This window comes from Heloderma suspectum, chromosome 1 (assembly GCF_057233095.1).
Source record: "Heloderma suspectum isolate Gila_16-S chromosome 1, 16-S_ref, whole genome shotgun sequence".
Lineage (NCBI taxonomy): Eukaryota > Metazoa > Chordata > Lepidosauria > Squamata > Helodermatidae > Heloderma > Heloderma suspectum.
The window spans coordinates 306,913,501-306,928,827 of record NC_139458.1 but is presented as its reverse complement, the minus strand read 5'-3'; the positions used below and the strand labels follow the sequence as shown (position 1 = coordinate 306,928,827).

General features: G+C 40.5%; 1 protein-coding gene across 3 annotated transcripts in view; it reads left to right on the top strand.

Moving 5' to 3' along the window:
- The window catches only part of RNGTT (RNA guanylyltransferase and 5'-phosphatase), a 199,447-nt gene that overhangs the window by 88,421 nt on the left and 95,699 nt on the right, over positions 1–15,327 (top strand). For all 3 annotated transcript variants that reach the window (XR_014786623.1, XM_084827109.1, XM_084827108.1), the window contains one exon: positions 14,529–14,597. Coding sequence is in view for 2 of the 3 variants with exons in the window: in XM_084827109.1 (XP_084683235.1) it covers positions 14,529–14,597 (69 nt within the window). In the remaining variant the exon portion in view is untranslated. The remainder of the gene's footprint in view (positions 1–14,528; positions 14,598–15,327) is intronic.

Sequence of the window (15,327 nt, the reverse complement as noted above, 5' to 3'; positions counted from 1 at the left end):
GTTTTAGTATTTTGTTAGAATTGACATGACCTTGATTAAAGCCAGCTAGGCCTATTTTTGTACTTTAACCATGTTTATGCCAGTGGGACACTAAACCATGTTGAAATCAAACTGTGGTAGGAGGGGGAATTTGTGTGGGAGAGGAGGCACATGAGCCTGTAACTTTGCAAACCATGATTTGCAAGTTGCTCCATTTCCTCATCCCAGTACCACCCAGCAGGCAAACTGCCTTATTATGCCTGGTTGGGGAGCCATCGCTGAGGAGAAAAAAATGTTGTCCACCCTAGCTTTTAGCATGCACTTTAGGGGCTTGATGGTTTACAGATTTAAGCATGTGTATAGAGCACCAGAAAAGTTTTGTATATTTAGTTGTGTATATTTATATAGGAAGTTGTGTCGTTTTCAAGGGCTTGGGTACTCTTTCACAAAGTTGCTTACATCCCCATTCTAGTGCCAGTTGGCACTGTGGCATAGATTGGCATATTGGATGGTTTTTGAAACAGTCCCTGGAGTCTTTGGCTGTGATGGCTCACTCTCATTTTTTGCATTCATTGAATGGCAAATGTTTAATATTGCCTGTTGTGCCTCTTTGGAAAGTAGCAGACTGTGAACTGCTTCTTGGCAATACTAGTTCTCCAAAGAAGTAATCAATTTGCCCTTATAGGAAGAAACTGTGGTAATTAGTTTACTTGAACTGAATAACTGAGAAAGAAAGAGGCCTAGAAGGAAGGGCTACTTTTCATATGTTCTAGTAACATAGGCAGCTGTCTCATGCTGATTCTACACTAACTGGCAGTGACTCACCAGGGTTTCAGATAGGGATCTTTCCAAGCTCTACCTGGAGATGCCAGGGATTGAACCTGCTCCATGACTGAGCAGTGGCCCTCCTCCTATAACATTCTGTTTAACATGTTGATGACTTGCTATTTCTGCTAATTCTCTATTTTCCTCAAAGTGCTTAGAATAACATCCATTTTCACCATTAATCCACTGGACCTGCTTAACTCCTCAAAAATGGCAGAATAATCCATTAGATCAGATTTAATATTTTGGTCATTCTGAATGTAAATTTTTGAAGATGCCTGCCCATATATCCTAGGATGAAGGGCAGGTTAAAAAATACTTTTAATAAACAGGTAACTTAAATAAATAAATTAAATATATCTGCCTTAACTGCCTCTTGGTGGTGCTGTTCTTGCCTCTTTTATGAGATTGATCTGTGAACTTCCACAGCTGTCATTTAAGTTGTTGCCCCTTCTTTATGTTCAGAGGAATTGCTATATGTCATTGGGCTTTGCAACAGGAGGTCTGTGCAGGCATTTCCCTGCAGCACGTTTGGACCTCAGTTGGGGAGGGGTTGTGGGCATGGAATAAGTCCTGCCCCCAGTGTCCTCACATGCTCGGCTGATATTGAGACATGCATGTGTTCAGTGCAAAGATCTGAATAGGGTTTTGTAAGCACGCTCAGCAGAATGCCTTTACAAAGCTCCTGTGATCAGGAACCCTGCCTCATCAGGTTTGTGTTTGGCTATTAGCTTTAAAGAATTCAATCAACACAAATAACTCTAAATATTCTTGCATGTCCATACACCTCACTTAAGGCTGCAAGACACAGCATGAAGCCACTGACAGTTCCCTGCATCCCTCCTCAGCTCCAAAGTTGGAGCTGGGGAATTGGGGGTGGGGGTAATTTCCATAAATGTGCTGGGCTTTATAGGTGCGCAGAGGGCTTTGGCAGCTCAGCAAAATTGCAGCAATTTAGCTTTACCTCTGTAGCAGCTAGGGAAAGAAAAGAGTGCTGAGGCTTGTTGCTGCTATGTGCTTCAGCACTTTGACAGCACAGTGTGAAAGCAAGCCCCTATTTTCCTCACTGGAGCTGGAAACAATGGCTTGTGTGTTTCTGCCCATGGAAGTGTAGCACCAAAACAATCCCAAGCTGCCTTTGCAACCTTGAGGCTGGGGAGTTGTCCCTGCAGCTGTGCTGTTCCGCCATTCTGAGTGCCACTAGAATGCAGGTCAGCTGTGGAACAATCTCTGCCCCTTCTCTGGCAGCAAGGCTAGACATGATCTCAGCAACCTCATGTTGTTGGAATCAGTTCAGCAGTTATTGCCTATGCATTGGGGGATGGGGGAATTTAAAGTGCAGCATGGGTGAGTGGGGAAGGTGCTGACTCCCCCCCCCCCCCCACACACACATATTCTTTCCCCATTCAAGTGATTCTTCTGACCCATTTTTCTCTTGGTGGGCTCAGTAGAAATAAACTCCCTCCAAAATTACTAGAAGGAGTTTTGGTGTGGGAGAATTCACCACCTGCTTGCTTAGCTGTGCTTTAACCCCCCCCATGTGTGCCCCTGTGCATGTGGGCACGCGCGCGTGCGCGCACACACGCACACACACACACGCGTATCATATAGGAAATTGACACAGACCCCATTCTTACATACTGATAGTGCCACCCCTAGTAGTGTATGAGAACAAGATGCAAGTTGTTTCCATTCAGATTCATTTAGTTGTTACTTTATATCTCCGCTGTCATAGCTACTGGCATCTGCTCACTGTTGTGAGCCATAATATTGTTTAGGTCATAATATGTCAGGATAGGGCAGTTTAAATTATTTAATTCACTCCTCTCGAAGCAGTCTGTTGTATTGGCTCCAGAGCCAGGTATCACCTCTCTCTCTAGTATCCCTTTCAATACAGAAAAAAATTATCATGGATTAAGAGATCTTTCTTTTTAGGAAATAGAGAAAAGTTACAGATACAGGTAACTTACAGTTACAGGTTCTTTTGGAGAAAGAAGCCAGGTGGATTTTAAGGTTAAATACAATGACTTTTTTTGGCCTTAATGAGTCTCTTGACCTTGCAACAGTACTTTGAAATACAGCTCTTTCTAATCAGGACTTGAACACACATTAGCTTGGTTTCTTCTCCTTGATTCATCATAGCACAGGAGACTGGAGATTGAAGAAAGAGGAAGCACTATCAAAATGGATTATACAGAGTGAGTTTCTTCATTCATGTGGAATGTTGTTATGAAATATATGTTACTGTTTTGTGTAGTTTATAAGGAGATTAATTTTGGAATATTGAGTCTTTGTAATTATATTTTTAGTGTTCGTAAAAATAGTTATATTTTAGGCATGTTGCATATTATATTTTAAGTATACATGGACATGTTTAAATCTAGCTAGCTAGCTGTTTGTAGATTTCTCTGAATAAGGACCTATAAGGTCCAAAGCTCAGAGGAACAGTAAACCTCTTTGGAATAAAATACTTTTTTGTTTACCCCATTGCTTTTCTGTGACATAATTCTCAGCAACTAATAATAGAAGCTGTATTGTTCAGCAGTGCCTAATTTAACGATAGTGGCTAGCATCAAAAGGGTTACTTTTGGTGGGGATTTGTTACTGTATTTTTTTACTGTTGAGCAGCAGGCATGCCATATCACATATGAGGTATGTGGTATGGCATGCCTTGTGACTTACGCGATACGTGCACCGAAGAGAGCTTTCTACTCTGCACGTATTGCATCTACAAACTCACGCCAGCTAAGCTGTTCAGGGTGGTTAGGGAGCTGAGTCAGCCCCCTACCCCCATCCGATCTTAGAGCCTTCGGTAGCTCGCTGTGATACCTTTAATGAGTTTTTCGTGGATAAAATCTCTCGGATACAAGCCAACTTGGACGCTGTCGTGGGGACAGAAATCAACAGTGGGGTGTCCAGCAACTCTGTTTGCATGATTAAACTAGATCATTTACAGCTTGTGACTCCTGAAGATGTGGACAAGCTGCTTGGTTTGGTCAAAAAGACAACTTGCTCTCTCGATCCTTGCCCATCCTGGCTTGTAGTGCAGGGAGGGAAGATGGTAAAGCAATTCTTGCTGAATTTTATTAATGCCTCCCTAAGGCATTAATAAAATGCCTTAATAAAATAATGCCTCCCTAAGGTAATTTTCCATCGTGTCTGAAAGTAGCAGTTGTTAGACCGCTTCTGAAGAAGCCTTCCGTTGACCCCCTAGACTTCAATAATTATAGGCCAGTAAGTAATTTACCATTTTGGGCAAGGTAATCAAGAAGGCGATGTCCATTCAACTCCAAGCAGTCTTGGATGAAACTGATTACCTGGACCCATTTCAAACCAGCTTCAGAGCAGGATATGGAGTTGAGACTGCCATGGTCACCTTGGTGGATGATGTTTGCCAGGGAATCGATAGGGAGAATGCATCCCTGTTGATTTTTTTGGGATCTCTCAGTGGCATTCGATACCATCGACCATTGTATCCTTCTGGATTGCCTGAGGGAATTGGGGGCACTGCTCTGCAGTGGTTCCACTCCTTTCTGTCAGGATGGTTCCAGATGTTATTGCTTGGGGATAGTTGTTCATTGAAAGCAAATGCTTCCGAACTCCTCAATACAATTGTACTGGAGGTGGAGGGTAAGTGCTAGAGTCCAAGGCATGCTGCGGCTTATCCTTGTAAAGCTTAACCATGGTTTAGCATCATGTATGAATACCACAATCGTCTATTTATGACTGATAAACTTGGACTCCACAGTAAATTAAATCCTGAAAAATATTTTCGTCAAAATGGGGCTTCATGCCCATAAGGATCTCGCTTCCTTTTGAAGTGTTCTTCAACATCTTACAGCAAAATAATCTCAAACATGTTGCTTTTCTTATTTGAGTGGCACTTGAAAACATATTGGGGGATTAATTGCAGAGTTCTCCTTTTAAAAAGAGTAACACTGTGAGGCACTGAATAACTATCCTGAATGTAGTAATGTGAAAATGCTGTCAAATTAAGCACTAACTTATTCTCAGTCTATATTTGGGAATATTATGTTAGATGTATTAAATCTGACAAGTCCCTCCATAATCTCAACCAGTTTTTTTCCCCAGAGTTTAGGCACAGCATGTGAATTCAGTCACTCTTTCCTGGATTTCAGCTGAATCTATGCATGTGATAAAAAGGTGTAGAGTTCAGAAAATCATGAGCTTCTTCAGCTATTTTGGCTTCAGTCCTATACCTACTTCTTGGGAGTAGGCCCCATTGAAATCATTAGGGCTTACTTCTGAATAGATGTGCATAGGGTTGCACTGTTAAAAGAATTGTTTGGAAAACTTATGGAGAACAGTTAAGCATTTGAAAAAACAATTATATTTATAAGTTCGGTTCAGCAAGGACATCACCAAGGATCTTTTTAGGTGTAATCACAGAGTCTACAGTGTCCATCTGACACTTATGTATTAGGTATCGAGCATCTTGCCTTGGGGCACAGACTAAATGACCCATGGGGCATGCTGCTTATCTACAATTTCATGACTTGAATTCCAGTTTTAGAATTTAGGATTATTTTTGACTGTTGTTATTTTTGAGGTTTTCTAATATACATGAATTTATATGTATTTCTAAAGCAATGAATACATATGAAATGCATATATATACAATACAACTTACTAGCAATTATACATAGGCTTCAACAAAAGCGGACCAGATATCCAAATAAGTATCCATTTGACAGTGGCCTCTATATGCCACCCGTTCAATTGTTGCAAGAGTTACAAGGTCCTCAATCCATTGCACTTTAGGAAATGAGCGTTTATCCTTCCAATATTGTAATATCAGTCTTTTAGCGGTGAAGTGGGTGCAGAGAATACATTTATGCTGACCATTCGTTAATTTCCATGAAGCAGGAAATAATTTTTAATAATTAAATAATTTTTTAAAAAACACGTACATCAGCAAATATTAAAGACCGTTCCAGTACAAAATTTATACATATAATAACCTTCTCAAAATGAAGTAACTACTGGACATTGCCAAAACATGTTTAAAAGAAGCATTCACTGCATTGCACCACCAGCAATTAGTCGAATTAGAAAAACCCTTATGAAAGAAACGTTGTGATGCCCAGTAGACACACACACACACACACACACAAAAGTTTTTGCTGAGAAAAGATGCACCCTAAGATCCATAGACAACGACAGGTATAGATGCCAAAGTGACAATCCAGTCATTACCCTTAAGTATAACTAAGCCTGGATTCAACCAATAATATTTTAAGATTTAGTATGTTGCATTTTCCATGACTGTTATTTCCGATGAAATAAAAGAATATGCAGTACTACAAATAGCCTTCACAGTAAGCAAATAATTTGTAAGGCATGTTTTGTAATACTATCAAATCTTATCATTTGAACTGCCCTGGACAGGTTTGAAAGCATACTATATAGTGACTTGCAGTAACTCAGAGCTACCAGTGCTCTGACTGTTATTCCCTCATGTAACAGATGGCACTCGCTGCGAAAGACTGACAAGCTGTGGGATAGCAAAGCATTACTAATAAACCTCGTCATATGTTAAACTTGACCTGACATTAATCAGGTTTGGAATGCTACAAATGAATCATGGGTAGTAATTAGAGAGCTGATGCTATTAGTGAGCAGCAGTATTGTACTGTTTTCCTTTTTTTTAAGAGAGAAAAAATCAATTATGTGTTAATTTATAGTTAGCGATAATAACATTGTGGTATCTTTAGTGTTTTGTACAGTGAACTTTCCTCCTTTCCATCACCTAACCTGACCTAATAAATTGAAAGGGTGGCCAGATATAATAACTGAATTGTAAGTTAGTATGCTATATTAACTGGTATAGCGGCAAGTCACCAGTTCAGATTTTACCTCAGCCATGGACTCATGGGAGGGACACTTTAGGGTAGTCCTTATCCTCCTTCCTATTGCTGCTACTTCCAAGTGTGTGTTCATTCTTGCTTTCCCTCCCCCTCCCTCAAGCAAAATAAGAAAAGAGAGGGAGAATGCAGCTGTTTCACTCTGTTTTGTTTCCATGGCTTGGACAACAAGTGTTGCTTTAAGTCTTCTCTTGGCTGGAGAAATTCAACAGGATATTGTGACTCCTGTTCCTTATTTTATTGTGTTAGAAGTTTTTTTAAATTTTTTAAAGGTGCAGGGAATGCTGATCAAATTTGCAGATGACACAAAATTGGGAGGGATAGCTAATACTTTGGAAGACAGAAACAAAATTCAAAGTGATCTGGATAGACTGGAGTGCTGGGCAGAAAACAACAGAATGGCATTTAATAGGGACAAATGCCAAGTTCTGCACCTAGGAAAAAGAAACCAAATGCACAGTTACAAGATGGGGGATACGTGGCTCAACCACACTACGAGCGAGAAGGATCTTGGAATTGTCGTCGATCACAAGCTGAATATGAGCCAACAATGTGATGTGGCTGCAAAAAAGGCCAATGCTATTTTGGGCTGCATTCATAGAAGCATCGCTTCCAAATCCCGGGAAGTACTAGTTCCCCTCTACTCAGCACTGGTTAGGCCTCATCTGGAGTACTGTGTCCAGTTCTGGGCACCACACTTTAAGAAGGATGCAGACAAACTGGAGAGGGTTCAAAGGAGGGCAACAAAGATGATCAGGGGACTGGAAACAAAGCCCTATAAAGAGAGACTGAAAGAACTGGGCATGTTTAGCCTTGAGAAGAGAAGACTGAGGGGAGATATGATAGCACTCTTCAAGTACTTGAAAGGTTGTCACAGAGAAGAAGGCCAGGATCTCTTCTCGATCATCCCAGAGTGCAGGACACGGAATAATGGGCTCAAGTTACAGGAAGCCAGATTCCGACTGAACATCAGGAAAAACTTCCTGAGTGTCAGAGCAATACGGCAATGGAACCAATTACCTGGGGAGGTGGTGGGCTCTCCCACACTGGAGGCCTTCAAGACGAGGCTGGACAGCCATTTGTCAGGGATGCTCTGACTTGGGTTCCTGCATTGAGCGGGGGGTTGGACTCGATGGCCTTGTAGGCCCCTTCCAACCCTACTATTCTATGATTCTATGACAGTCTCCAGTTTTTTAAAAAAGCACCTTCTAAGATGAATTTTTCTGTTTGGGTTTGCTTCAAGTCTTCCTCTGCATGTGTTCCAGCTGTCATTCCATCTTTGTTCCTCCCAGGTCCCTGATAAACCAAAGAGCTTAATGAAGTCTATGCAGGGAAAGCCAGCATGTCTTAGCAATCATGTCAACTGCCCAGATCATCCCAGAATGTCAAAGGGTTAGCAGGGATTAGATAGAAGCAGTAGCCATTATAGGGGGAAACTCCTTGAGGGTTCCCAGGAATCTGTCTGGATCCACTGGCTTTCAGGAATGGGCCATCCTAATTGGACCCTGGACCCTTCAGAGGGAAAGTTGCAGTAATTCTAAAGCTCACCAGAAAGTGATCTGTCCATGACAAGGAGGTCAGAAATCCCACACATCTGGACACCATCCTTTTGTCCCAATGAGATAACCAAATCTAGGGTATGACCTTAACCTTTTTCAGGAGTGAGGAGTGAACAAACAGTCACTTCAAATGTGCAAGTCATAAATGGCTAACTGGAAGCAGTTTTATCCACCATAGGCGACTAGGTGGATTGCAAAATTGAAAAAAGATACTTTATCTTTCAACAGTGTATCCAAGGCAAAACAAAGACAGTTGGAATAGGAACACGCTGATTTTGTCTTGTAAAGCAAAATGGAAGGCTTTAAGACATACTGGAGAGGAATTTATCAAAGTGAAAAAATACGTAAAATAGGAGATTGACCCACTAAGCCTTAGACTTAAAAGCTGGTATAAGGAACAAGCTACCTTCTGCACTGCATAAGGCAAGCCAGTATAGGTGTTTCTGTCCAATGAATGCATTCGGGCAGGATCATATTGACCACATCTTCTACATTGAGAATCATGGGGGCTGAGTGTTTGCTTGACATCTGGCCAGGAAATCTGTCTTGAAATATATGCTCCTCCATTAACTCCTCAGATGACCACTATCAATTCATATTGCTCCTTATCTATAAAATGGATATACATAGGGGCTAAAGGGTTCTGAAGATAAACAAAGTGAGGGCTTCCTTAATTTTAGAGACAGCTATTAAATTGAAGGAAAAGTAATGAAGGTATTGAAGGTATATTCTGTTTAGAAAAAATGAAACTTAGAAATGGGGAACTTTGCCTTTCTGAATAAAATCCATAATTCAGTTTATTTTCTGAGCTAGTCTCAGAAAATAAGCCTCCCACTGCCTCTTCCCTTTTAAAGCTTTTCCTGGCTGGGCAGGAGTGATGACAAACATGGGGAGAGGGATGGAGGGAGGTGTCTTTTACTCCTACTAATGTGCTGGCTCACTGATACACAGTGAGCCTGTTAGAGATGGAGTTCAGCTGGGGGTTACTGCAATTATAGTAGTTCTTGGGAGAACTCCATCTCCTATGAATCACCAGATGCTGTGTATAAGCATGCCCTGGGTGGGGTCAGGTGTGAGGAAAATCTTCTTCTCCCCACACATCCTACTCCTGTGTAGCAGGAAAATAGAAGGGGAAGGAGAGGAGGGGTTTCAGGAAGTGGGTGGCTAATGGGGAGGGAATCCAGGGATGGCTGACAGGAAACTGGGCATTCTTCTTCAGCTCAGATTTTAATCCAAGCCAGAGAAGGTTTTTTTGTGCTTTAAAAGCTTGCTTTCATTTGAGGTGTGCTTCTAGGAGCCCCTGAAGTTCATATCTGAGCCAGAACTGGGCAAACTTTGCCGGCATCTCTAGTAAGAGCCAGGCATCTGGTCTCCTGCATACCATCTTAAGGGACATTTTTAGATCATAGAATCATAGAATAGTAGGGTTGGAAGGGGCCTACAAGACCATCAAGTCCAACCCCCTGCTCAATGGAGGAATCCAAGTCAGAGCATCTCTGACAGATGGCTGTCCAGCCTCGTCTTGAACGCTTCCAGTGTGGGACAGCCCACTACCTCCCCAGGTAATTGGTTCCATTGTCGTATTGCTCTAACAGTCAGGACATTTTTCCTGATGTTCAGCCGGAATCTAGCTTCCTGTAACTTGAGCCCGTTATTCCGTGTCCTGTACTTTGGGTTGATTGAGAAGAGATCCTGGCCTTCCCCTCTGTGACAACCATTCCAGTACTTGAAGAGCGCTATCATATCTCCCCTCAGTCTTCTTTTCTCAAGGCTAAACATGCCCAGTTCTTTCAGTCTCTCTTCATAGGGCTTTGTTTCCAGTCCCCTGATCATCATTCTTGCCTTCCTCTGAACCCTCTCCAGTTTGTCAGCATCCTTCTTAAAGTGCGGTGCCCATAACTGGACACAGTACTCCAGATGAGGCCTAACCAGTGCTGAGTAGAGGGGAACTAGTACTTCACGGGATTTGGAAGCTATGCTTCTATGAATGCAGCCCAAAAGAGCATTTGCCTTCTTTGCAGCCACATCACATTGTTGGCTCATATTCAGCTTGTGATCGACAACAATTCCAAGATCCTTCTTGCTTGTAGTGTTGTTGAGCCACATATCCCCCATCTCGTAACTGTGCATTTGGTTTCTTTTTCCTAGGTGCAGAACTTGGCATTTGTCCCTATTAAATGCCATTCTGTTGTTTTCTGCCCAGCACTCCAGTCTATCCAGATCACTTTGAATTTTGTTTCTGTCTTCCAAAGTATTAGCTATCCCGCCCAATTTTGTGTCATCTGCAAATTTGATCAGCATTCCCTGTACCTCCTCCTCCTCCAAGTCATTAATAAAAGTGTGGAAGAGCACTGGGCCCAGGACTGAGCCCTGCGGTACTCCACTCGTTACCTCTCCCCAGTTGGAGAAGGTCCCATTGACAAGCACTTTTTGAGTCCGATTCTGTAGCCAACTGTGGATCCTCCGGATCGTTGTTTCATCTAGCCCACTTTGAGCTAGTTTGCTCATCAGGATATCATGGGGCACTTTGTCGAAAGCTTTGCTGAAGTGGAGGTTTATTATGACTACAGCATTCCCACGGTCCACAAGGGAGGTGACTTGATCAAAAAATGAGATCAGATTTGTCTGGCAGGACTTGTTTTTGACAAATCCATGTTGGCTTCGAGTAATCATTGCATTTTCAAGGTGCTTCCAGATGGATTGCTTTATCATCTGCTCCAGAATTTTCCCAGGGATTGATGTCAGACTGACTGGTCTGTAGTTCCCAGGTTCCTTCTTTTTACCCTATTTGAAGATAGGGACAACGTTAGCCCTCCTCCAGTCATCTTGCACTTTCCCCGTCCTCCATGATTTCTCAAAGAGAAGATATCCCTTCCCAGTTCACAGTGAAAGTGGGAGCAGTACTTTAACTTCCATTCTGCTTCCATTACCCTGCTGAATATGCATAGGAATCAATGTGTGAAAAAGGAGATTTTGCAACTCTTTATAGGTGGACTCTCTTGATTAACACATGCTACATGTAGTGAGCAGAATGGGGGTGAGGTAGGAAGAAACCTTGAAGTTTCATGATCCCACTGTGTATGCAGCAGGGGAACTAACATCTAAGCAGACCCAAAAGTTACCCCTTGTAATTATAGAGCATGTAGTTTGCATTCTCTTGGCTAGCATTTTGAAAAAAAATCACTGGGCGGAAATTGGCTATCCAATAATTTCCCAGTTTTCCTTTGCTTTATGTTTGGTGATGTTCATTTGGATCCAGACTTAGTCATGCTTCAAGTAGACCCGCTGAAATGAATGAGACTTAATTTAGTCATGATTAACGCAAGTCCCACTGATTTCAGTGAATTTACTCAAAGCATGACTAAGTCTGGATCCAACACATAGTAAGCGACTTGGTTCACATGAATAAGCCATGGTGGGCTGCAGTGATCGTGCAAACCAGTATGTCTTAGTATAACCAATGGAAAAAGATCTGTTCCAGATGTATTTTCATTGTTCTTTTATTTGTTGCCAAATTAATCTTCTCTTATCTTGAAGAACACAGACATGGTTAGAGCCCTGTCGTATCAAGTGCCTTCTCCCATATGTATCTCCCTCTGCCCTTAGATCTGTGGGAAAGGTCCTGCTCTGCATCACATCCTTTGCAAAGCTGAGGACTACAAAGGCATCGATCGTACTGGGCTTTTTCTGTAGTGGCACTGCACTATGGGTTATTCTCCCTTATAAGGTCTATCAGGCTCCCTGACTATTATTTTTTGTCTGCAGGTGAAAACCTGGCCTTTTCAAATGTCTTCTGTTTTAAGTGTCTGTATTGTTTTTAACTGTAGAATTTTTAGTTGGCTGTTAATTGTAAGTTATGATTTTATTGTGAGTTGTATATTTTCTGTAAGCCATATTAGGTACCATATAAACGTTAGAGATTTTTTTTTTAAGTATATGCAATTGTAATGATATTTCTTACTGGCTCATAACATTTAAATTAGTGCAGGTGCTCTCTTGAAAAACCTTTTAAAAATAATGCAAAATGAAATTTGACTTCACACTAGATTGCATTTTGGTTGTTTTTCTTTACTGTGCTAGATTTTAGTTCCTTTGTTTACTTACTATAAAATACTTTAAGTACTTTATTCAAGAAACCTCAGATATAGGGTAATAAGGTGTGTGTGTGTGTGTGTGTGTGTGTGTATATACAATAAATGCAAGGTAAGAGCAGTAAAAATAACCATACTCACTTTTTTGTCTTACTGCGAATTTCTATAAACCTTCTACTGCTTTATAATGTAGTCTGTTCTTAAAAAAAAAAAAAGTATATGCTTCCTATATTCACTGAATATATTTTGATTTTGTCTTCAATATACAGCGCATACTTGGCAGTCCTCCTTTGCAAATACAAGCAGTTCATTTTCTCCAAACTGTCCACAAATGATCTATTACCATAATAGCATCCTCATTCTCTTCATTCTACTGTGCATAAAGTTAATTCAAAAGCATGTATATCTCCTATAAAACTTTTAAATTCTACTAACTGGAGACAAAATGCATATTTAAGTTCTGCACAGTTGAGCTCAGTGGTTAAAATGTCTATGCTCCTTAGTGTGAATATGTATTTATTCAGGAACTATTTGTGATTTCAGGTTTGTTTTAAATCAGCAAGCTGCTGAATCTATTATAATTTGCAATGCTATTCTAGTATTTTGGTGTGGGACAGGCTGGGAAGTCTGAGATTTTTTTATTAGTGCATTTTTCAAGCATTGCCATGAGTATTCATCTTCATCGAGGTAGAATAAACACAGTAAAAATGGAAGTACTGTTTAGTTTCGATTAAGGCAGCTTTTCACAGTTCCTATTATGCCCACAAATTGCCATGAAATAATTTTGTCTCCAGCACATTGTTGAAACACATTGTTTAAAAATATCCTAAACTCAAATCTTCACTTCAGCATGTTTTTACCTCAAAATATTTTGAATTTCATAATACAATCTTTACAAATAAATCACTGAGACTTCCACAAGTCAAATGGAAGGGGCACTTATGAAGAAAGCTGGAAAAAAATATATGTGGCCATGCAAATGATCCTCAAAATCAAGATTTATTTATTTATTTATTTATTGCATTTATACCCCGCCTTTTTTCCTCTTGCAAGGAACCCAGGGCGGCTTACATTATCCTCCTCCTCTCCATTTTATCCTCACAACAACAACCCTGTGAGGTGGGTTGGGCTGAGAGTGTGTGACTGGCCCACAGTCACCCAGTGAGCTTCCATGGCCAAGTGGGGACTAGAACCCAGATCTCCCAGCTCCTAGTCCAACACTCTTGCCACTACACCACACTGGCTAAGATGGCTTACAAAAAGGAGAACATACTGGCTGTATTTCAGCATAATGATGAACAATGGTTCACCATTACAAAAATGAGCCTAGGTGTGCTTTGGGCTCATGCACTCATCCCTTCTCCTTTCTCCAGCAGCTTCTGCTGTAGACTCATCACATGCCTGAACATGGGCATGTTAGTGGCATATCCAAACCTAGACAGAGGTTAGTCTTGACTATGGGTAGTTGAAACGAGCCAACTTCAAACCATAGGTTTTGAAATGGACTTGTTTCAACCAACGATAATTAAGATTAACTACAGTTTAGGGTTCAGATGTAATGCTTAACTGTCGTTAATTGAAATTGGAAATGAAAGCTTCTGATCTTGTGGCTGTGCCAGAGGAGGGGGAGTGGGTAGAACTGGACCCAAGACTCACCTAGGCCTGTTCTTCTAATGATAAACCACTGTTCAGCATTACACCTGAATGCAGCCACTGATTCAAGTAGAACATGTCAAAAATAATGTAACTTGTAGAGGGCCTGTGTGTTCTGGCTCCCATACATGTTTGCTGGGAAAATTCAGAACTTTCACTGGCAGTACCCAGGAGGCTCTGTTTGTATGAATTGGTGCCTCTGCGTGGGAGGAGAGGATGGGCAAGGATGAAGCACATGACACAATTAGGCTCAGGATTGTTGCATATGAACTGGCCCTATATAGTCTGCAGTGCAATCTTGAACGTGCAGTCTTTAATATATATTTTTTAAAAAATAGCTTTCATTGTACTGTTCATTTTCTAAACTCATCTGCTTCTTTTAATGATCAAATGAGTAGCAGATATTAGAAGCCAATCTTTTCCAGTAAACACTATATTACAGTAGTGTGGATGTTTATATCTGTACGTCGTATGTATACCATGGTTATTTTACCTTATAATTGTAAAACTAAATAATCATTTGGTGTTTCTTGCAGCTCCTTGAGGGAAATTTTGCCAGAGAAGTCAGTCATGAAGTGGATGGACTAATTTTTCAACCTGTAGGAGTAAGTTGGCATGACTTTAATTTTTTTATCATTGTAATAATGTTTTAGATGTGGGAATTCATCAACTTTGCCATTGAAAATTTCTTCATTCATTGCCAGAAAAATATTTAAGCAGAGTAATTAATTTGATCTAAAATCCATTCTTCTTGGCTTTGTGAAGAACTAGTTGATTTCTGTATACGCGATCCTGTGTTAACTTGATAAATTATTGTGATGATTTCAAGATATGTGTGGAGTTGCATATTTTTTCACATGCACCTCTTAATATAAAGACAATAAATATGACCATATTCCTTTTACATTCCTAATTTTATGGGTGATCCAAATAGTTAAAAAATACAGTTAAAAGGAGACTTAAAAAACAGTTTCTTAAACAGATTGTTATTCCGTCCAATATTGTATCCATTGGTTTTTAATTAAATATGTTAGAGGATTACATTTGAAAGCTGGTGCTGAATGACTATATACAAATATTGGTTGCTGTATTATTTCTGACTTGTAGAAAATTTCTGGCAGAGAGGGATAGAACGTGTTGTTAACAGGAGAAAGAATGGCATACATTTTGATATGGCAGTTACTTTTGTGAATACACAGAAAACCAGGACAGGTAATTATACAGAACAAAAAAAGAAAAGGAAGCAATCGTAATATTACCTTCCTTGGTTCAAATTACAATGGCTTTCAGAAGGTTTAATACTCACAAATCCATGTAGAAAATAAATAAATAAAA